Source organism: Channa argus, chromosome 3 (assembly GCF_033026475.1).
Source record: "Channa argus isolate prfri chromosome 3, Channa argus male v1.0, whole genome shotgun sequence".
NCBI lineage: Eukaryota > Metazoa > Chordata > Actinopteri > Anabantiformes > Channidae > Channa > Channa argus.
Window position 1 is genome coordinate 26,387,565 of NC_090199.1, and position 22,665 is coordinate 26,410,229.

General features: G+C 39.9%; 1 protein-coding gene across 4 annotated transcripts in view; it reads left to right on the forward strand.

Annotated features, from left to right (window-relative positions):
* Positions 1–22,665, forward strand: part of rptor (regulatory associated protein of MTOR, complex 1) — a 142,440-nt gene that overhangs the window by 53,309 nt on the left and 66,466 nt on the right. For all 4 annotated transcript variants that reach the window (XM_067498392.1, XM_067498389.1, XM_067498390.1 and 1 more), the window contains 2 exons: positions 6,335–6,510; positions 15,638–15,697. In XM_067498392.1, the coding sequence (XP_067354493.1) occupies positions 6,335–6,510; positions 15,638–15,697 (236 nt within the window). The remainder of the gene's footprint in view (positions 1–6,334; positions 6,511–15,637; positions 15,698–22,665) is intronic.

Consider the following 22,665-nt stretch of genomic DNA (forward strand, 5'->3'; position numbering starts at 1 on the left):
ATTTGTCAGGCCTAGTTTTTTTGTTTTGTTTTGTTTGTTTTTTTTTTAAGAATAACTTTGGACGTTTTCAACATATTTTGTACTTTCCACAATGTCTGCCCATGCACACACTAAAAGGAACAATGAATTACCGGGATTAGCCTTTTCATCTGTAGATCTCTGTTGTTATCCAAAAACAAACCCTGCTCCCCCTTCAATTCATCATCATATAGCTGCGTAAGATAATCAGGGGTAAACCGCACAGGCATGAGGTCTATGGTGTGAATTAAATTAAAGGATATTTACAATCTCTTGACCAAGTGCTTTGGGATGCTGATTGGTGAAATGGCCAATCTGCAATGTGCAACTTTATTGACTTGATCATTTAATTTATTGCAGTCCAACACAGTGGCTTTCTTATTTTGGACTTTTACAAGGTTGACTATCAGAAAGGGGATAATTCTAATATGTTTTTATGATTGAGGTCATAGTTAGTGCATTATAAGATGAGGTGGTTCTGTTTTGGGCACCATATTTAAAATGAACGAGGTGAACAAAACATTAGAACGTAACATTTATGGCAGAGCCAATGTATTGGATTGCATTGAATTGCACAGGTGTAATGTTGTGTCTGATTTGTGTATTGCATAAAAACATATATATAATATTGAAAGTTCACAATTGACAAACTGATATTTTACTTCAACATGAAGTAATTTTGCCAAAATAGAAGAGCATCGCTCTTCCAGCTTTTCTTGTCAAATTTTTCAGCTTGTAATTCTTCTACAGAGGTGAAACATCCACACACTTCTTATCCTTATAGCTGTTTTGTGCAAGGGTTCCTGAGTAACGGGCCGCTTGAGATTCTCCCGAAGCTACAGCCAAGATAAAAGTCATACGAGTGTAATTCTAGACAAATTAGGCTTAAGGCCTTGGAGTAAAACTTGTGAAGTGGCTGTAGTCATTGCGGAGAGATGCCCACTGGCCGAGGCAAGAGCGGATTAATAGTTGACCAGATATTTTTGGAGACAGTATTTTATATGGTGCAGGGCACAACAGGCATTTTTAAAGACATTAGCTGCATTGTTGCAGAAAAAAAACAGCGTCATCTCAGGCTTCAGGGTTTAACCAGATTGCTGCAGAAGGAAAATAAAGTGAGGGCTTTGCAAGTTGCATAATGTCCATAAGCACTTTTCCCATTTCCTTCTCACCTACTCACACAGGATGAATATAATGGTGGAGGGGTAATCATGCAGAAGTTAATCTAAGCAAGGAGTTCCCCCACTTCTCCCACATGTTCCTGCAATCATTTATGACACATTGTGCACTCACATGGACACACACACACACACACACACACACACACACACACACACGGTTTTGTAGCACATAGCACAGCGGACCTGAAGTCATCAGGAACTATATTATTTGGAGACGCAGCGATGCAGATGAAGACAAAAGGATGAAGAAGACAAGTGAAGGGAGATATGAAAAGGGGAGGAGGTGTTTTATCACTCCTCCACAGCACCATATCAACCTGCTCCTGCAGTTCAGTCAGTCAGTGTCTGTGCGAGTGGGTATCTGCTCTGAGTGCTCTATTATAAGGCCACCTGTTTCCTTTTAAATACTCATCACTTCCTGGATGCACTCAGCAAATATGCTCTCTACATTATCTGCAGAGAAGAAAGAGGTGTGTGTGTGTGTGTGTGTGTGTTAGTGCCTGACTTTCAAATCCCTGCAGCGGTGTGTGCTGTGGTTTCGGTGTTCTTCGCTGCCATTTGCAGGATGCTCGCATTAAGCCTCCACTGGCTCCTTCTATCATCGTAATGAATGATTAATGCCAAGCTGTAAAATGTATTGCTCAACTAGATTTTGCGCTTCAGTAAAGTGACAGCGCTCTTCTGCCGTGATCGTTTGTTACATGCAAAATCCCCCCCGAATCCCCTCTGGGATTAGTCTTATCAATTAGTGTCACTTTAAAAAAAAAAAAAAAAAAAAAGGAATTCGCAGCAATTAAATTGTACCCTGATATCCCCAACGGAAAAGCGAGAAAAGAAAGCTGTCATTGTGATTTTCATGGTAATTTGGGAGATTACAATATGCTAATGTGATAATTACAATAGATGCTTGGCATTAATCAGCATCTGCTGGCAATGTTTTTGTATTTACCATTAGGATTACTGTGGCACGCCGTCACACTTTCTCTGAATTTCTTTTAGGAGACAGTGTTGTTCTTTGGTTGACACGAGAGGCTTTAGAAACGCACACAGCGTTGTTTGTGATGTCTGCACGAGCAATTCGACATTTTCCTCATTAGACAGAAAGAAAAGGAATTATGAATTATGTTACATGAAGACTAGCGCAGATCCATCAGCACAGCAACAATCGGGCACCCACTCACGCCTGCCAGCATCACAAATAAAAATGAAATATGCATGTCGATAGGAAAAGAAAAACATGCAGTTACACAAGTTATGACACTTTCCCACATTAATTAAGGCATATTTCTCTCTCTTTTTTTAAAAAAAATATGATTGATTCATGTTTGTGCAAAGCTTCTCATAGAGAGTTTCTGCAAACTGTATTTCTCACTGAGGTCTGGGCTTCAGCTGCTGCCACCTTTTTTTTTTTTTTTCCTTCTAGTTATTATAGAGGATGAATTATTGGTCTATCAGAGAGGTTATGCAGTATATACTGGAAAAGAAAAGCACTTTAAACTCTAAATCTAAACGGACACATCACTTTTACAGTTTGAATCAAGCAGGGACAGATGAGTAACATTACAGATGCTTAGTTGACTTTTTGTCATTTGTGAGACGCAGAGCCTGTGGATCATTTCTTGTATTTGTATTTCTGTCTCATCCTCTAATTGACTCAACTCACCCTCTGGGCACAGAAAGACAAGCGTGTCCCCTCAGTGCTCGCCTTAGGTAGTGGGACTTTACCCCAACGTGCTGCAGATGTTAAGCTTTAGCACATACTGTAGTTAATGTATTGCAATTGTATTTGTGGTTAGTTTTGTGGCTCTGCTGTGTGATGGGCAGTAAAGACCATATTCACTGTATTTTGGATACTGATGGTTCTGTGGACGACCATAATGGATGTGGAATGAACCAATGGAAGTGTATAATGTCTACTTTAATTTTAAGGATTGTGTAAAAATATGGGACAGACTGTGTTGGAAATAGAATCACACTCAATATCAGGGTCTCAGTAGTGTGTGGACACTTGGCTGCTCGAGTGTTCAATGTGTTTTTCCCTCATTAGTAAGCAGATAAAAAGCTCAGAGTTGCGTGTCTTCTTATTTGTTAACTGTCAACATAAAGTGCACTGCCACTGCCGGTGAAGGAAATCATTATAAAACTTAAAAATCAAAAATTCATCAGCCACCATACTACATCAGAGGTGACCAAATACTCCATTAAGTGTATATTTTTTTTAAGACTTTTTCTTTTGCTGGGGCCTTTGCCTTTAATGGTATCTGATAGTTATTAGTGAAGAGGAGAAGAAACGATATTACACGGGCAAACTACATACGATAAAATCAATGTTACAAGAAAATTGGGACAAGAAGAGTGTGGAGAAGTGAATGAACAAACCTCTTCATCTGTGAAATTTCGTGTTATAGTGTGGACATGTACGACGGTACTGATGATAAAACCGGCCGAGTAAATTCAGAAGTGTTGAGGGTTACATTATATGCTCACTTTCAACCCGGTGCCTCAGAGTGTAAATGGGCAATGACCTAAAGAATAATGTCAAGTGAACCTAATTGTATATTGTATGTTCTCAAACTGCATATCTGTGCACACTTACCCATTTCATGGGTAGTAGATTAATTTGTAGAGCTTTTAGTGTTTTGGTGCCGTACAGGCGAAAAGCTCTTCCTGCTCGACCCAGAAGTGTTTTAGTACTAGAAGCCACATTTTGTGCTACAGCACACAGCTGTTGTGGGTGTTTATAGCTTTTAAGGTTTTACAGTAGCAGCTTCACTGTTTATAACATCATGCTTACTATACAGGATCACAGCCACATCATGCATCCCGCATAACCCTCCCAGATTAAACTGAAATTGGTTCACCATGACTGTTGTAAGTATTGAAAACCACAACTCAGACAACTTCCCAACTTGTAAATAGTGTTCAGATTTACCATGAATCAAACATAACGTGGTCAATCAATACATAATTGTCACGTAAAGATATCACACCTCTGGTCACATCTTTCTCCCTTTAGTTTCCTAATAATAAAACAATGACAGGAGATGTTTTCGTCATTCTGCTTTTTTCTAGTAAAATGTAAGATTTATTTAAGTGATCACAACAAATTGGGGTGCGAACCGCCAACCCTATGGTTGGTAGGTGGCCACTACTGCCAAGTGACCCACTGCCGCCTCTACAGCTCAGCTCATGAAAGTGTACCGAGCAAATAACAAAAACCATATTGAGCTCCCAGCAAACAGATCAACAGCACACATAGTCAAGAGCTTTAAATATAATTAAAGGTTTACATCATACGGAAAACCTCCTCCATTTTTCCAAGTATTGGCTGAGTTGCTTAAGACTGTGGTAATTACATGTCGATTCTGCTCTCAGACTAGATAAGGGGATTGTCTGCCACCAAAGACCACCTGTGCAGCGCCAAGCGCATGGAAAATGTCCTCTTTGGGATCGATAAACTATCACATTATCATTACGTTCTCAAAATGTCTCTGGCAGTGGCTCAAATGTTTTGCCGCGAAGCACAAGGTGGCAGACCTGAAAAAATGCACTGATTTGTATCTAATGCTGTCACATTTTCTTCTGGCCTTCCCCTTGACAAACCGTGTGTGTGTGTGTGTGTGTGTGGTCCAATTTGTAGTGTGGTAAACATAAATCAGCTCCTGAACATCACAGGAACAGCTCTACAATGGACAAGGATAAGCCAGTAATAACTACTGTGAAATTAAAGTAAAGTAAACTTACGAATTTTTAAAAGGAGAAATGGTTCACTGGCTGGATGGATGTTTGGTCAGAGTAGAAAAGTTTCCTTACAGCAAGGAGAGGAAGTCAAATTTGAACATGAACATCGTGCCACAATAGTGACATCAGTTCAAACAGGTTTGTGTGGGTGTTAACAAGGTACTATAACCTTTTACCTGTTGTCATTGTGGACATCTGTACAAACTCGAACCTCAGATTGGTTTTCTACTAGTATTGCAATACCAAAGATTTATTTGTTATTTCCTCTCTTGATAGTCATTCTCATTTCACTTTACTGCATGTCTCTCTCCAATTTCACTCTAAAATGGCTGCTGTTTAGTCTGTTCCTGACCTTTCATTTCAGCTCCTCATTCGTTTTTTCTTGTGTCGTCATCTCTTCTGGCTTCTCTTGCTGTCTCTAAACGTTTTACAGTTCTGCTGCAATACCAAGGTTATGTGTTTATTTCAATGTGACGATTCGGTTGCTAGTCACCGTAATAGTGCAGCAAACTAGAAACATTACTAAGCAATCAGCACCACCAAAATGAAACATTGGCAGCAGCTTTTCTCAGAGCTATTTTTTTTCATAAATGTGTGGGGCTGTCACATAGGGACACTCTCGATGTATGTGTCCGCTGTGTCATCGAACAGACGCAAGCAGTTGCCAAAAACAAGTTTCACTTTATTTTTATTTTTTTTTTTATAGTCAAGATAGTCTGTCAGAACTTAGTCACATCTCTGTCTCTCTCTGCTCTTCTGTCATTCAGTTCCAGAGACAAAGAGTCAGGTTGTGGAGCCGCCCACAAAAAACTACTAGTAACACAGTACCAAGCAGATTATCTGCATTAATTATAAGGGATCAAAGATCTCTATTGTAACGGTGGATCTGATTTTAACTCATTTATGTGCTGATAGATGGTTAATACGGCAGCGTTTATTAGTTCATAGCATTTTCATAAAAAAACATTTAATATTGTATATTAAAACCACCAGCTGTTATTAATGTTGTGGCTGATCTGCATAGTTCAGATTTAAGTTCTAAAACCTTTTTGTTTTGTTTTTTTTGTTTTTTTTTTTAAATTTTCTCCTGAGATCACTTCCTGAGATCCTTTCAGCATATGTGCAATCGGTACTACAGTAAATAGAGTTACTTATAGTTTTTCCCCATTTCTTTTCACTTTTGCCAACTAACATTTTAAAAACTTCCACAGCCTCTAGCTGAATGTTATTACGATGATAACCAGATACCAGCCAGATAACTTTGTCAAAGTTTAGAACCTAATCCAGCTTTGCTCATTTCCGAACCTGTTTGTTGACAGTTAAGAACAATATGGGGCAGTTATTCATCAGTGCCAGTCGCATGTAAAGCAAACTATCCCTTTATGTCTGTGCAGGTGGCAGCCATCAACCCCAGTCACCCGCTCGCCCAGATGCCCCTGCCGCCCTCCATGAAGAACTGCATCCAGCTGGCTGCCTGCGAGGCCAGTGAGCTGCTGCCCATGAACCCCGACCTCCCCGCTGACCTCTTCACAGCCTGCCTCACCACACCCATCAAAATTGCCCTCCGATGGTATTGTTTCTCTCACACTCTTTGCGTCCTCTCTGCCAAAACACATTCAATATCTGAAACAAGGAATTCATACAAGTTCCAGATGGTACATTTAGGATTAAGGTTGTTGGGATTTTTGTCACCTAGCTGGTAACCTTTAAATATTTTCCACTAATTATCCAAAAAAAACGTTAAATAGTGGGCTTAACGTTTGAGCTGTATAACATGCTTATGGCCTTTCTTAGAAAATGTAAAGAAAGTTTCCTTTGAAACATTTTTCCTTTTACCACATGAGACAGTATGTCAATTAATAATTTGTAAATCCTAGTAGCAAGAGGTATGTTTAATGCATGTACACTCTGAGAATATGGTGATGAGTCTTTACTCCAACCTCTGGTGCTGCTTAGTATTCAGTTGATGAGTAACATTCAGCTATGATGAAAAAGGTAAACAGCATCATCCACAGTGATGCAGGCTTCACCATACCTGCAAAACAGTCTTCAGGAAAACAGGTGAAAGATTATCAGGCAAAATGAGTTCAGTCGGGAGACGGGGCTGTTACAGTGGCCTGATGTAAATGTGCCACGATGCATCATTCAGAGAATTGTACTGACAGAGCTTCAAGCTTAACCACCGCACCACACAGGTTACATCAGCCAGTCAGTGTGTGTCTGTGTGTGAACTACACTGTGGGGTGTGTGGGGTTTGCACTCCCAGGCAAAGGTAGTTGCATCACCTTAAATTCCATGTGCACACACACACACACACACACACACACACACACACACACACACACACACACACACACACACACACACACACACACACACACAAATAAATATGTCATTTATATTAAACATAGAGTAACTATGTATATGAAAGGCTCTGTTCTATCTGAGAGAACTGAGAGCTGCTTAGCAAGGTAAATTAAGTAATAGCACAGTGTTACGGATCAAATCTCTCCTTTTTGTGGTTAGATTTACTTATTCCTAAATCCCTAAATTTACCTGATGTTTAGTGGAGAAATATTCTGACTGAAATCAAGAAGTCATCTAAATATATTTAGGAGGAGCTGCTGGATGCAGAAAACATAATGGGGCAGGGTTAGATTTGGCCCTAGAAATCAATTTTAAAAAAGACTGTGGGTGACAAGTTACATAGCTTTGAATAGTTTCAGGAGGGTGATTTAGACTGTTTTCTACTGACAAAAGTACGATCTGGCAGCAAATGACTACTTTTATGTACTTACAAAGTACACAGTGTAACTCTTTAAAATGTTGCCATACAGCTGCTAAAAACAATCTTATAATATTAAGACATGATTTCCAAAGAATATTTGACACAAAATATTATTCATACTGGTGAAAAAACACTCTGCTTCAGTATGATATGCTTCCTTAACGAGTCAGTGGAGATGTAACTTGCTGGGTTTTGACCATGTGCTGTTTGTCAGACAAACATTACACGCTGGCTCTAAGCTAAGTTAGTTAGCAACAGAGACACTGGACGGCTGTGGGAATTTGTCTGTATTAAGTCTAGATTCATGTTATTTAGCCTCATATTTTCTAATTTTTCCTCTTGTGTCTTAAGCAGATTCATAAAACCTCAGATACAGAAAAATGTTTTGCACAGCTGCAGATGTATCTTCATGTCACTACGACCGGCAGTTTGCCCCGCGGCATTAAGGAAGTCTCCACCCCTTCAATGCACTGCACTACCTGCCATGCTGCAGTTTCCGTCTGCAGCGTACAAACTCCTTTTGGTGCCATAAAGCATCGTATTGAACAAATTCACTTGGAACACACTCCAGGTCTCGTGGATCATTTAATGTATTTTCAGTTCAAAATTCAAAAGGTGTGTAGGACTTTTTAGCTTGGTGTGAAAGAGAGAATGACAGTTTGCCTTAAGGTGGTGTCCTACAGCAATCCGAATGTTTCTTCTCTGTCAGAAATGTTGAGGAGTTCAGTTGATCTGCGTCTATAAATCCACGTCCTGTCATGACCTTCAGCATAATGAAGTCTTAGCATTATGCCATTAATATTGATAACCTTACTAACATCCCATTTCGAAGTTCCTAAAAGCCTGCTGGATAATATTGACTAAAATATTCCTTTATACCCTACCTCAAAAAATGGATGTTGGGGCTTCCAGGTAAAAGTTGGGACTCATGCTTCCTAAACTTAGTAGTGTTAACCTTCAGTGATTTATATTAATGATCACTGAATGATTTATATTAATGAATGTAACATGATTAATCAAGTGAAATATAGTTATGTATTAAAAATGCATTTTCCAGACTTCACTCAATTGAGTTTGATACCTCACTTAGCTTCTTACTTCACATTAACTTTTACATTTATGTAATAATTCAATCAAGTTTTATTTAGATTCACATAGAAAATAATATTGTGTTAAAAAAAACATATGCTTCGTAATTTTATTATTGAAACTCAATTCTGATCTGTATTTTTTTTTATGTGGAGAGGTGCTGCTGAAGCTTCCTGTGTTCCAGACTCATTGTGCAGAGATACTAGCCTCTAAAGGTTTCTGAGAGAAGTTCGGCCTCCTAATATTTCTGCTTAAGATTTGGAGTCATTTTTACAACAACCACTGCCTACTACTGGGTGACACGGCCGTTTCATGCTTGTGACCGCTTCAAGTTGTACATTTTACCTTTGAGCTTTTGTTGAAGCTGAATTTGAAGCTTGACTATGTGACTTGAAAGAAGAAATAATAGATTTTTCCTTTTAGTAAACACAAATGTTGAGACTGGGGGGGATATGGTAGTCAAACGTACCAAAAATACGCAACATCTGGTTTGAATTTCAATAAATGCAATGCACACGCGTATCCGTTAGGCTGTATGACTAGTGACTCACAAAGACTAATATTGGCTAACTTCAGATAACTAACATTACTGAGTCAAATTGCTGACTTTATAATCTCCTCTTGCTTTAAACTTAAGGCCTTAAACGAGAAGCTACTTTGGGCTGCTGGGGAGAGACATTAGGAATTCTGGCCATGGTATACAGCTGCAGTTCAGTGTCCTGCTGCCTGGTTTGGTAGAGAATAACAATTTGATTGAGAAAAGTCCCTGGACTCCAAAACCTCCCTTCCAGATTAATGCCAGCTGTGGCATCTACATCAGCCTGCTTTCCAGCACTGAGACCCGGAACACTTTACAAGTCTCCATAGATGATGCAGCTCCCTCTCACCACTTATTCCTTCCTCCAGTTTTACTGCTGTCTCTCCTGTTTGCTTATTATTTTCTAAATAAAGACATGCCGAGCTGTCTTCTCCTTAATTGCACACAGCCCCAGAGTGAGAAGTAGGGAGAAAATGAGGACGGGCTGGGGGTGCAGACGGGGGCGGATGGAGGAATTCACTGATGTGCTGGCTTACCTTGGCTTTAAAACTTTAATGAGATGCATTGAGGGATGGATGATGGGGTTTACAGAGAGAGGAAGTGAGAGCGAGTTGGAAAGAGACAGGCAGAGTGACTACACGCGTACCTTCCATTGCTCAGCTGAGCAGAAAATCATTACTGATGGACCGCCATATTCAAGGGATTTCCCCTCTGCTGCGTTGGATGGGGAGTGATGAAGGAGCTGAGCATCTGAAGATAGAGAGGGATGGAACGGGATGACACGGGAAGAGAGAGAGAGTAAAAAAAAAAAAGAATAAAACCTCAAGGTGCATCTTACACTCAGTTACAGTAAAGGTGGAGCTCTCGTGTTGATCATATTTGTTGTCCAAAGACAAAAAGCTATTAGTGGGATTACCATAAAACTTGATCAGGTTTTGAAGATCCCCAGGTCCCTCATGTTTTACCTAGCACCACCAGTATTGCCACACCTACTCGATAGAATAGCACAAAATGTGGCACATCAGCTGTCCACTCCACAAATTCTAAAAGAATAAGAAATAACTAATTCCTTTCAGCACTGCTCAAACTGCATTGTACACGTGGTTCTTTTCCTGCAGGAATTCGCAACGTTGCGATTTCAACAATCAATTCAACCAGTACCCTGGGAAGGCTGCACGGCGTTGTAATTTAAGACACTATCCATCACGTTTTCTTAGAAAACATGTTGCGGGATCAAACATTGTAGGTTGCAACAATCGCAAAACGTCTGTGAAGTCGTGGAGGAACTGGTTTATTCACAACGCCACTGCATTTAAAGCCACAGTATGCAACTTTCGGGTATAAAGCTAATGAATCCATTCCGCTTCGACCAGGTCTCCATCTCCCTGCTCTGGCGCAGCCCTTTGGCTTTGAGGCAGAAATGATCGGCCTTCTCTGATTTGCTTCGAATACTTCTGCACTACATGTCAGGGTTTGGCCTCAGTATCGTCTGTTCAGCACAGCACGTTAGTTGTTCTGTGTTTTGAGTTAACAGTGAAAACTATTTTACTGAAGGGGTACAACTCCCCGTGGCCACACAGTGTAAACGTTCGATTTTTGTTATTGTCATTTTCTATGTGACCTTTTTTTTTTTCATGCACTTGATGAGTGGTAAATTAAATAAATGTAAAGATTTGTTTAGGAGCCACATTTGGCCACTCACGAACAAGAGAAAGATGTTCATGGAGGAACCTTTGTCATCACTGCCAGGCAGATGTGAGAGTGCATCACATTTGTCAGTCAGCCCTTGAGGGAAGAAGGCGGCAGCAGAGTTGATTCTCTGTGAAATGCAAAGCAGGCTGAGCCAACTCCTCAGTCATCGCACTAAGCTCTTCACATGCTTTCCGTGCCACTAAGGTCCACACAGGCCTTGTATTCAGGCATGTCATTTTCTTCATGCGTGCGCTGCAAAAAGCCTGTCCATCTTCAAAAGCAGCAGCACAGATGACATTTTAATGGATATGCGGCAGCAGAGGCCAACGTGACCACATCTCATATTCCTTTTAGTCAGCAGGTTGCTCCCCTGACACCCCACAGCCTTGTGTTGTTTATTGAGAACCAATGCAGTTCAATGCTCCTTTTTTTTTTCATTTTCTATTGGTGGAAAATTAAACACCGACAAGTACTGGTATTTATTGCCTTAACACACCTCCCCAAACACACCAGTGTTTTTCATCTGGCTTTAATACCTGAAATGTAAATGAGTTATAAAAATGTTGACATTTCATACATGTTCTCCTTCATCTGTCTTTGCTACAGAGAAAACGGATACATAATACTGCATATGCCTTCGAAGAGAGCTGTGGGTTTACCTCAGACGACCCTATCATCCATATAAGTCTGACAAAATGTTCCACAGCCAGTTTCAGTTGCGTGCACAGAAAAAATATTTTTGCTTCCAGCTTAGTAATTAATTGATTTTTAATATGATCAGTATATTATTGTTTAGCTCTGCAAATATTAAAGAAACATCATCTGTATCTATGTGAAATGGATGCTTTTGTACCCACCATGTCCTGCAATTAAGGTTGAATGGCTAATTGGACAAAGAGCAGTTGTCAAGATGACAGACCCAGATCCTCTAGATTTTACTGTCTGTTGGATGTTTTGATATTTAAACTAATTCAAATTGAATCACTCATGTAAACATTGGTTACAGTGAGTACAGTATTGACTAAGATGGGTCCTGCAATATAGGATAATTTTGTGTCAACGTAAAAAAGAGTCCAGTTTATTTTAGTTTGTTTGAATCTAAATGCATGTTTTGTTTTTTTTACACAAAAATAGTGCTATTAACTGCAGTAATTGGTAATTACTGTGCAGTATGTGTTGAAACGAAAGGAATCAGAATTCACAAAATGCAGCAAACAGTATTTGTAGAATTTACAAGTACAGTGGTTTGATACAACCTGCAGTACTGAGTACTGTGTGGAGTGTGATATATTTGATTTATATTGTAGGTCAGTGACCAAGCAGATTAGATTCGGGATCGCCCGCCATTCCTGCCGGCACTGACTGTCTGAGATGGTGACTTGGGACTGGAGGGCTGATTGAAGGAGTAATGAGCTGTAGAAGACAGCTGGCCCTGTGGGGACCAGAGGAGACCAGCTCCTCCTCACCCTGGGAGCTTTACAGTAGTTTCCTCAGACAAGATCCACTTCATTTCCCTCCTCAAAGTTTAATATGTACATACTGGTTCCTACCCTCTTAGCACCTACACACTCCCTTTTTCTAATCCACTGATCCAATTAAAGTTTGGCCACTTCACTCTGTTTCTAATAATCCCCCCATTTTCTCTTCATCTCTGGCCCCCAGTCCTTCTGTTATTCTGTCCTTTTTTTTGTTTGTTCATTCATCACAAGAATGTTTAGCTAACCAGCCACTGATGTTGAATGTAGTTTCAAATATTAAGAAATCAAGCTAAAAAAAAAACTAAGTCATGCAGCTCTTGTATCACAATATGGTGACAACTTACGAGTGTGTGAAATCATAATTCACTTCTCACCGGGGGGAAACTGGAGATTTTAGAAACCGCTTTGTTCTGGTTAAAGAACCAAATGTGGCTGTTTGTGAAATTTAGACAAGTGTCTTAGAAGGAAACTGCAGCGTTACTATTAGGTCTAAGAATAATTCCACAATTTAGCCCTTTAGGGACGAATCATGGAGCAGCGTCGAATCTCTGGAGTGCAAAGCAGGCTGAGCCAACTCTTCAGCAAGTGGATGCTCTCATTGCTTCAGCATTACCGTCAGCTCTTTACACGCCAACTCTTCCACTGGGCTGCTGTGGTTTCCTCCATGTTGTTTCTTTCACGTTTCTTACGAAATAAGTCTGACTAAAACCAAAGGCAAACCGCTCTCCTCGTCCCTGACGGGCTGAAGCTTTTTAGAATCTTTTTTTTTCTCCAAGCTTAAGTAAAGTCTAAGAGGAATTATTGCTATTATCTGACAGCGTCCTGTTTTAGGTCACTAGGATTTACACTAGCCCTCAAAGCAATATGTTTTTCCTCTGGATGGTGTTGGTGTGAATGTACCTCTAATTAGTGAATACAAAGACTCAAAGCAGTTCAGCTGCAATGACGCAGATGTTACTAGTGACTAGAGAAGCCTGTTTTGAAAGCTCTCTCCACTGACCTTACGACTCCTATTCACATCACTAAGCCTCTGAGAGTGATGTACTATCTGATTTTAGATCCACTTTGCTGTGCAGACAAATGATTAGTTTTTATCCTGTAGCTTGTTTTGTCCTGGTTTTATTCAGTGGAGTCAAACATGCTAGTGTCGGATATCTGAGCCTTATTTTGACGGTCTCTATGATTGATAGAGACATAATTTATTATTTCCTGAAATAAATTATTTTTGGGTATTTTTAGGATTTAGATGGGCAACCAGTGGTTATAGCTGCAATGGTCAGGGGTCACTTTGGGACCTGGGTTTAAATAAATATAGTATATTGTGTATATATTTACATTTTATTATTTGCAATCGGAAAGACACATATTGGAACAAGCCTGCATAAAACATGTACAACCATGTCTTTATTGAAAATTAACGTTTGGTAACACTAAGGCTTTGCAGAAGTACTTGTGATCTCGTGATCACAGTACATTGTCAGAATGATATAGATGGTTTTGATAATTGAAGAGCACAGTTTTTATTTGGTTGTGCAGATTGTGGTCTAGACATTTCTTCTTTTTCTTTTTCCTCTCTTCTCTTTCAGACCCTTTTCTATCTTCAGTGCCTGTGGGATCTTTAGTCTCTGCACAGGGGTCGAGTGGAAACACGCTCTCCCTGACGCATCCTCCTTGTGTGTCTGTGCTCTGTTTTCTTTGGCCCGTCTGTCCGTTCCTGCCAAACTCCATTTTTAGTTAATCAACTCTGTTCATGTCTGGGGATTTGCAGTTTCCCTCCCGTAGCAAGTACAGGCAAAAACATAATCAAAATGTTTAATGTGAGGTTCGGTTGATAATCAGAAGTAAAAAGTGGGTAGTGTCAGTCAGTGAAAACAATGATGACGCTGTGCTGATGATAATCGGCAAAGCACTGATTTTGATCAGTTGTTGATCATTAGGACTTTCAAGTTTTCCTGAATACATCGTCCTTCTCTGTGTTTCATGAGCGTCACGCACACTCAGGGCCCCGGTTGTCCTTCAAAAAGACAGTAAGTCACACTGCTGCCGTGTGGGATCTCATTATTCTCCAACAGCCGGAAGAACCTTCAAATTCTAGTTTGCTATTGCTTACTTCCCAGTCTGGATGGACCAGTTGCTGGATAATAATCCCCAATTCATGCATGAATTCTATCATTTTGGAATTCAGATTTACCTCCAGGCCAGAATTGGAGCTTTAAGTGTGGAGGAAAAAGAAATCAGAGAGAGTAGCTTTCATCGTGTGATGTGGTTTCAGCTGTTCAATGTTTCTGATCATAACTAAAAGTCTTAAGGCTTAAGACAAAGACAAACTGCATGAGAAAGAAAGATATTCAGTATATTTAAATGAACAATTTAAATTTAATTTCCACCGTTTAGCAGCAAAATGACCAGACATTTTCCTCAGGAGTTTTTGAAAATGTAATACAATACAACTCTATTGTCAGTTTACATTTTAAAGTCCGATTTTACATTTTTATGACAACAACTAATGCTGACACTTTTCAATACCACTTAGTTGTAGTTTTTATTTCATACATCACAATAACTTTTTACGATGTAGTTTCCAGTGCCTTTCTTTGTTTAATGTTTCCCACCACTGATGTATGACTGGTGATTGCAGGTGTGCACACACACACACACACAAACACACACCTGCTCTCCCACAGGTGTGTGATGACTCACAGTGAGCTTCAGCGTCAAGCCGTGTATTTGTGAAGTCTCTGAACGTCAGCCCGCTGTGACTTACAGCTGGTCGGACCTGTCAAAGCTAACCATGCACAGTAAACAATAACCCCCATGGCAGACGCTTAAGAAATATGACTTTGTGTTTTCTGCCGCCTGCCCTCTCGCCTTTAACTGTAACTCAGCCAAAATACACTTATCAAAGTGCTCAGTGGTTGTAATCTTTGAAGCGCTCATTTTTCATTGGAGTGTTTTATTCGTAGATTGTCTCTCTTGTAGGTCATAAAATTTGTACTCTGGAGGCTAAACATTTTTATTGCTTAGTCTAGTCTGTGAGCACCTCTTGTTTCCTTTCCAACTCTCATCAGCAGCTTTTGTTTTTTTTCCTCCCCCCTGTATTTTTTTTCCCCAGGTTTTGTATGCAGAAGAGTGCCAAGTTGGTGCCAGGGGTGACGTTAGACCTCATCGAGAAGTAAGTGGCACTCCACAGCCATCCTAAAAAATACAACTAAAAAAACAAAAAAAACAAACCCATCTCTGTCACAACTCTTAGTCTCTCTCTCTCTCTCTTAGGAGAGCAGAGTCTATAGAGGTTATTATCCTGTTTCTTCATGTCTGTCTCACATTGTCTGTCTTCCTGTCTTTCTCCTTTTGCTCTCTCCATCTTGATGTCAGCGCTCTCTCAGTTGTTTTCAATTCGGCAGATATTATTCTCTGCCTCTGTTTTCCCCTTGCAGCCAAAGTAGCAGTATTTAGGCAGATTTAAAGCTCCACATTTGTTCGGTAAACCTCTGGGTGCTGAGTGCAGAACATCTCTTGCTTTTGGGCACACACTCCTCGTGATATTAGCTCTCAATATGGATGTCATATCCAAAGTTTTAGTAGTTTTACAAACCCATCAGGGATGGCGTGTACGCACACATGAACAATATGCACTTCTTGCATCATGATTAGATTTAAAGTGAGCTTGTGCAGAGACAGCGGGGCAGCTGTAACTCAGCTGGTAAGGCAGTCGTCCGCGGACCACAGCATCAGTGGTTCGATCCGCAGTCCCGGCTACGTGTCGAAGTGTCCTTCGACAAGTCACTCAAGTTGCTCGCAGTGGGTCAGGTGAGCACCTTGCATGGCAGCCACCGCCATCAATGTGTGAGTGTGTATGTGAATGGGTGAATGAGAAGCAACATTGTAAAAGGCTTTGGATAAAAGCGCTATATAAGCGGCCATTTACCATTATCCATTGTCCTGAAGAGTTTGTGTGTGAGTGTGTGTGTTTGGCTCCAGGTAAAAGACTGACCCCCACAATGACTTTTTTCCCTTGTCCAAACTTAAACATTTTTTGTGAGAGACAATTGTACCGGTTTAATCAACCTCGTCAGGTGAACACTGTTTTCAAGTAAATTGTCAGTTAGTAACCTAAGCGTTTACCACATCTGTGAAGAGGGACCAGGCTTTTGTTTGAAACCTTCTTATACTAATATTCATATGAAATTAAACAAGCAAGATTTTCTCTAAGTCAAGACAGTGAGTTCTAATGCAGAGTGTTAATACTAGGTGTTAAAATATTGCTCGAACGCTTTTAATATTTAGATAAAACACACGGTCAATGACTGCCTCCAGGCAGACATCACCAGGTGCTAGGTGTCTTGCCTGGCGATGCTCTGGCCTATGTCTTTAATGCAGCTATGTCCGCTGCCCTAAACAATGCTGAATTCATTCTGTTGCTTTTGCCATCAGTCCCATCATCAGTTAACGCAAGATAATCAGTGATACTGGCGGCCATCCATCACCCTGTGATAATAGTATCCCCACCAGGCTTCACAGATGAGGTGGTATACTTTGGATCATGAGCAGCCCCTTTCATTCTCCTCCACGCTTCCTCTGGTAATGTTCTCTACCGATCAATTAATCAATAGATCATGATTGGCAGCACCTGAGTGCAACTTGCCCTTATAAATACTCTGCCAGAAGCAAGGGGGTACTTAGTAACAACCAGATGTTTTTTTTTTTTTTCGTTTACTTTTGGTAAAATAAATAATAGCACGGTAAAAAAAAAAACTGTGGCACAAACTGTATGTGACTGTACTGTGAATGCTGCTAGAATGCAATAGTAATGTGGAATATTGTTATTTTAATATTTTTGTCCCGTACTTTTACAACCCCAATTCCCAAATAGTAACATGTAAATGAAAACAGTGCAATGATTTACAAATCTCATCAACCCTGTATTTTATTCACAATAGAACATAAACAACATATCAGATGTTGAAACTGAGAAATGTTATGATTTCATGGAAAACATTAGCTCATTTTGAATTTGATGGCAGCCACACATCTCAAAAAAGTTGGAATTGGGTGATGTTTACCATTGTGTACCTTTTAACAACTTTTAACAACTGTCTGTAACTGTCTGGGAAGTGAGGAGACCAATTGCTGGCGCTTAGGACAGGAATGTTGTCCCATTCTTATTCTAGCTGCTCAACAGTCCTGGACCCTTGTTGCCAGATTTTTCATTTTATGATGCTCCAGATGTTTTCTATAGGTGAAAGGTCTGGAATACAGGCAGGCCAGTTCAGCACAAGCTGCCCACACCATAGGCACTAATGCCCCCCTCCCATACCATAAGAGGTACAGGCTTCTGACCACAAAACAGTTTTTAATTTTGCTTCAGACTATTTTAAATGAGCTTTGGCATTTTGGAATAAGGCAGGTTTTTTCCAATAATAAAATGTGAAAAAAGTTGAGCACTGTGAATATTTTCTGGATGCACTGTACATTGGAGAGGCTCCTCTCCAACATCTTAACTTTTTTGAGATGTGTTGCTGCCATCAAATTTCAAAAAAGCTGAAATAATAAAATGGTGAAATCTTTCAGTTTGATATGTCTGATATGTTTATGTTCTATTGTGAATAAACTATTGGTTGATGAGATTTGCAAATCATTGCATTCTATTTTTATTTACATTTTCACATCTTCCCAACCTTTTTGGATTTGGGGCTGTATCTTATTTGTTACTATTCTTTTTTTTTTTGCTTTTTTTTTCTCTTGCATTTTAATTAAAGAAAAGAAAACTTGCAGCTTTCATTTTATCTCTATTCATCTTTTTCACCTGTCAGTCGGGCTCCACTTCTGTTTTTATATGAATGAATACAATGCAAGAAATGCCCTAATACTGCATGTAACAGTACTCTCAATTTACTCCCAAGGCGATGCTGAATATATTTGAAGAAATAAATCCTTTTTTGTTTTCTCCATTTTGTTTTATTTGTACCTTCTGGATGGTCTCAACCACACCAACATCAGATGGTAGGTTTGACAACACCGAGGGCCTTCATTCATGCTCAAACTCTTACATCCTCTTCATCTTTAATCCCTTGTCTCGGCAGAATAAAGAATGGAGTCTTTTCACCCACAAACGTCACAGTGGTTTACGTCAGAGATGGCTCTTAGAAAACCATTTTCAGCTGTTCTCGTTTTCCTGTAAAACACTGAAAAGGGATATAAAAGAAATGACAGTTTCACAGGCTTCACATTCGGTCTTCCACCTTATAATCAAATGCAAAATAATTTCTATGGAAGTCAAAACAAACTGCCACTAACTAGTCTTTTGCAGGGATGGAATAAAGTCTCCTGTACTCCATCACATGCAAAAGAGACACTGAGAACAATTCCACCATATTGGAGGTAGAGTTTTTGTAACAGCCTCTCATCATTCACAGCCAGGAGCAGTAGCAGAGAAAACAGTTTTCCTTCAGACTGTAAGGTGAATCAGCCATACGTAGGTCATTTGGCTGTGTTTTATAAGATCCTGTGCTCTGCTCTTCATGTTAACTGTCTGCTTCACACACATACACAGCAGGATTGCATACTAATACAAGCCAGCAAGGTTAGAGGAGAGAGCTGCAGAAGCTTCTGACCTTTTCCAAATCTTTCTGAATGCTCTGCTACAATCCGATCTGAACTGTCAGTTCTGAACAATGTGGAATAGCATTAGTAAAGTATACAATTTATAAGAGGCATTCCAGTGAAATAATGTAAAGGGTGGGACTCAATTTTGGAAAATTGGTTGATAACAGCAATGTTCATAATTTGATTTAAAAAAAAAAAAAATGGTCCATGTCACTAAAATGTAAAAATGTGCTGTCGAGATGAAAAGTCAAAGATTAATGGTACAGATTGGCTTTCTGTCTCAGTTCTGACATGTCAGCATCCCTGATGCTTTAAAAGTGTTTTTTTTTTTTTTTTTTTCTGGTTCATTGCTTGTCTGGCATGTTGTACAGAAGATTAGATGTTGACTCAGCCGATGTCCCTCAGTGTTAAATAATATATACCATCGGGGCTCATAAAACAAAAATGGTCTTGAACCCATTTGCCATCTCACCTCTGCTTTAAGAAGCCAGGCCAACATTCTAACAACAGTTAAATGCTAAAGTTTAACATTTTTTTTATGCAATGTTTATTCAACGCAAGAAATACCACAGATATCGCCAACTGTAACATGAAGAATGTATATGTCAATACTGCGTGTCCATATCTGTCCCGGGGCAAACTAAAAGCACAAATTAGACTTGAGCGAGTATTAGTAGTAAATATACCAGCGTGTGTGGTTTGTGTATAATGAGTTCTTCAAAAAGTAGAAATATTTACCTTGAAACACAAATATTAGTCCTGTAACTTGCACTTTTTGGACCTGTACCCTGTACGTACTGTATATACCTTGTACAGCTATGAACGAGTTGACTGCCGCTTACTTCTCACTAACAGAAGTCGATATAGAACTTCTAAATGGAAGGACAATGTACGAGACTATGTGCCCCACAAAAAGCAGTGAGCCCCCCCTCCCCCCCCCCCCCCGCTTTTTTCAAGCCAAGCAGTAATAGCAAGTTTTTTGCAAGAAGTTTTGATCTATATTTTCTTATCATTTTTTTTATGGTTTGACACCATAACTGTAGCCGTAAGAGTAGCTTAAGATCAACGGCTTTTGGCTTGTCCCTTCAGGGGTCGCTACACCGTAATCCTCCCATCCACCGCTCTGGTATGGCACCAAGGCAGCCCTTCATGGCTGGGCAGGGGTGGGATTTGGTCCCGCGGCCTTCTGCATCCCAACCCGCTACTCCACACATTGAGTCAGCAGGCCCCATCCTAACCTAACTGTAACTTCTGGAGCACAGTTAGTTAGCTGACTTTGTTGTATCCTAGCAACACCATCGCCACAAATCGTACTAGGTTGCTTTTCTTTAAAGACCTCAACAGAGAGATGCGGGACAGCGTGTCATTGTTCAGGATTTAAAAAACATCTTGTGTGATACGTCTCAAAATGTATTTAGCAGTTTCTTTCCCCCTTTGTCATCATTTTTCCTATGTCCTGACTACACACACACAAAATAGCTAATGGACAGGACGCTCACCAACCACTCACTGGGCACATTTTCACACCTTTTTAAAGGTCACACACAATTGGAAATCACGTGTCAAACACTCATCACCCTCAAAATATTACTGGCATTTGTTGTAAAATGGATTCAACATAATGTCAGCTTTGAGTAGTTCTGTGTTGGTCATTTGTTTATGAGTTTGATCATTTCTTTTTCTCTGCTCCATCTGTGCATCCTTCTGTCTCCGCTTCCCACATACATCCAACACACATTCTGGCCGTATCCAATCACAATAGCCTTTCAGATAGAAGAGTCACGATGCACAGTGCATGTGGATTTTACCTGCTTACGAAATGTTCAGCTTCTCTCCGGCTTCAGCGTCTCATGCGTGTAGTCTCCCCCCACCCAACACTCATATCCCTCTCTTTCATCTCACGTGGAGCTGATGCAGGCCGTCAGCTGATCTCTTTACACAGCATCTCTCTGGGTGTTTCACTGTGAGTCTGACCCCCAGTGAGCTGGAGTTGGAATTAATTATTGAAAGAATCATATAACTCTGCATCATACTGCAGATGGCGCACACTGACCCACAGTGTTTGCACGTGATCTTCCATTCAACCCCTAACGTGACACAAATTGTCAACTTCTTAAATCGAAACCACTGCCCTGTTTCTGGTGACAGTGGAGCCCTTTGCAGCACAACGTAAAGCAGCTCACATGCAGTGCTGCGCATTTTTTTAAAAATCAAATTTAAAATCAATTCATTACATGGTTCTATTAAAGGTTTTGAGAGGAGAGGAGTTCTATACACAGTGTGTGACACACAAATCTGTCTGAACTCACATTCTCCTATATTATGTTTTTTAATTTTAAACATGAATAAGAAAGGATAAGTCCCCACTTTTGATTGTGACAGCAACCTAAACATTCCACATAGAGCTTGGTTCCACTCTGTTCATCAATTCAAAGATTATTTGTCTATTCAACCATACACTGTTGTTTTCCTTCTCTAGTGTATTAAACTGGATACAGAGCAGGGGTATGAACTGCTGAGTGTGTTCATCCTTGTTGCTGACTTGCCAAACACCTTTGGCAAGCACTCAAAAGGCTCAGGAGAGGCCTGTCATAATTTTATATTGGACCCATACCTGCCAGGAGCCTCGCTGCTGCTATTACTGGTCACTTAGAGTTGGAAATGGGAGTTTTAGGTCAGGAAGAGTTCAAACACATTATATGGTGTTATGACCATTTTAGTGAGGTGCTGATTGACTTAATATGCTGGCTGACCTGCTTTGTGTGTGGTTATATATTTTGAAGGTGTTTTCCAATCGTCACAGCCATTTATTGACAGTTGATGATGACTACATTTAATCCTTCTATGCAGTGTTCCAATGCACCAAGTAATGATTATAAAAGTTCAGTGGAGAGAAAATATTTGACAGTGATGGTGTGTGAAGACATTTCTGGGATGGGAATAAATTGGGGAGGGGAAAAAAAAAAAGCATTTACAGGTTCTCAATGTTCTGCATTTTGGAGTCGGTCATGCCAAGACCCTCATTATAGTACATACAGTACTGTCCTTGGAGAAGCTTAAACTGGGGGTCCCTGTCACTGTTTTTGAAAAATAAAAATGTTGCTGCAACATCAACTTAGACTGTTATTTTGCAATTAAGAGCATAACTGTAGTGTATCATTGTTTTTCAGTCTACTGCACACTCAAAGCTGCTTTTGTCCATTAGTGAATGTGTTTCATTTGATTGAGAAACCTCTTCTTGCATTGACGAACTAAGGTTTCCCAATACGTCATCAGCATTTGTTTGAGGCATTTTGAAATCACTTAGCATGTTGATTTTTGTTGTTTTAATGAGTCCCTGCTTCCATTAAAAAAAAAAAAAAAAAGAAACAAGAACTAACCTCTCATCCCCAAGACATCATGTCTTCTCTAGTCTTGAAACACATTCTCGCATATGCAGTATTGTTAGCTTTAATGATTGAAGTTGTAAAAGTGGCTTCTCTCATTTGTGTTTCATTTTCAGTAAATTGTTTCATTAATTTAAAGAATATTTCT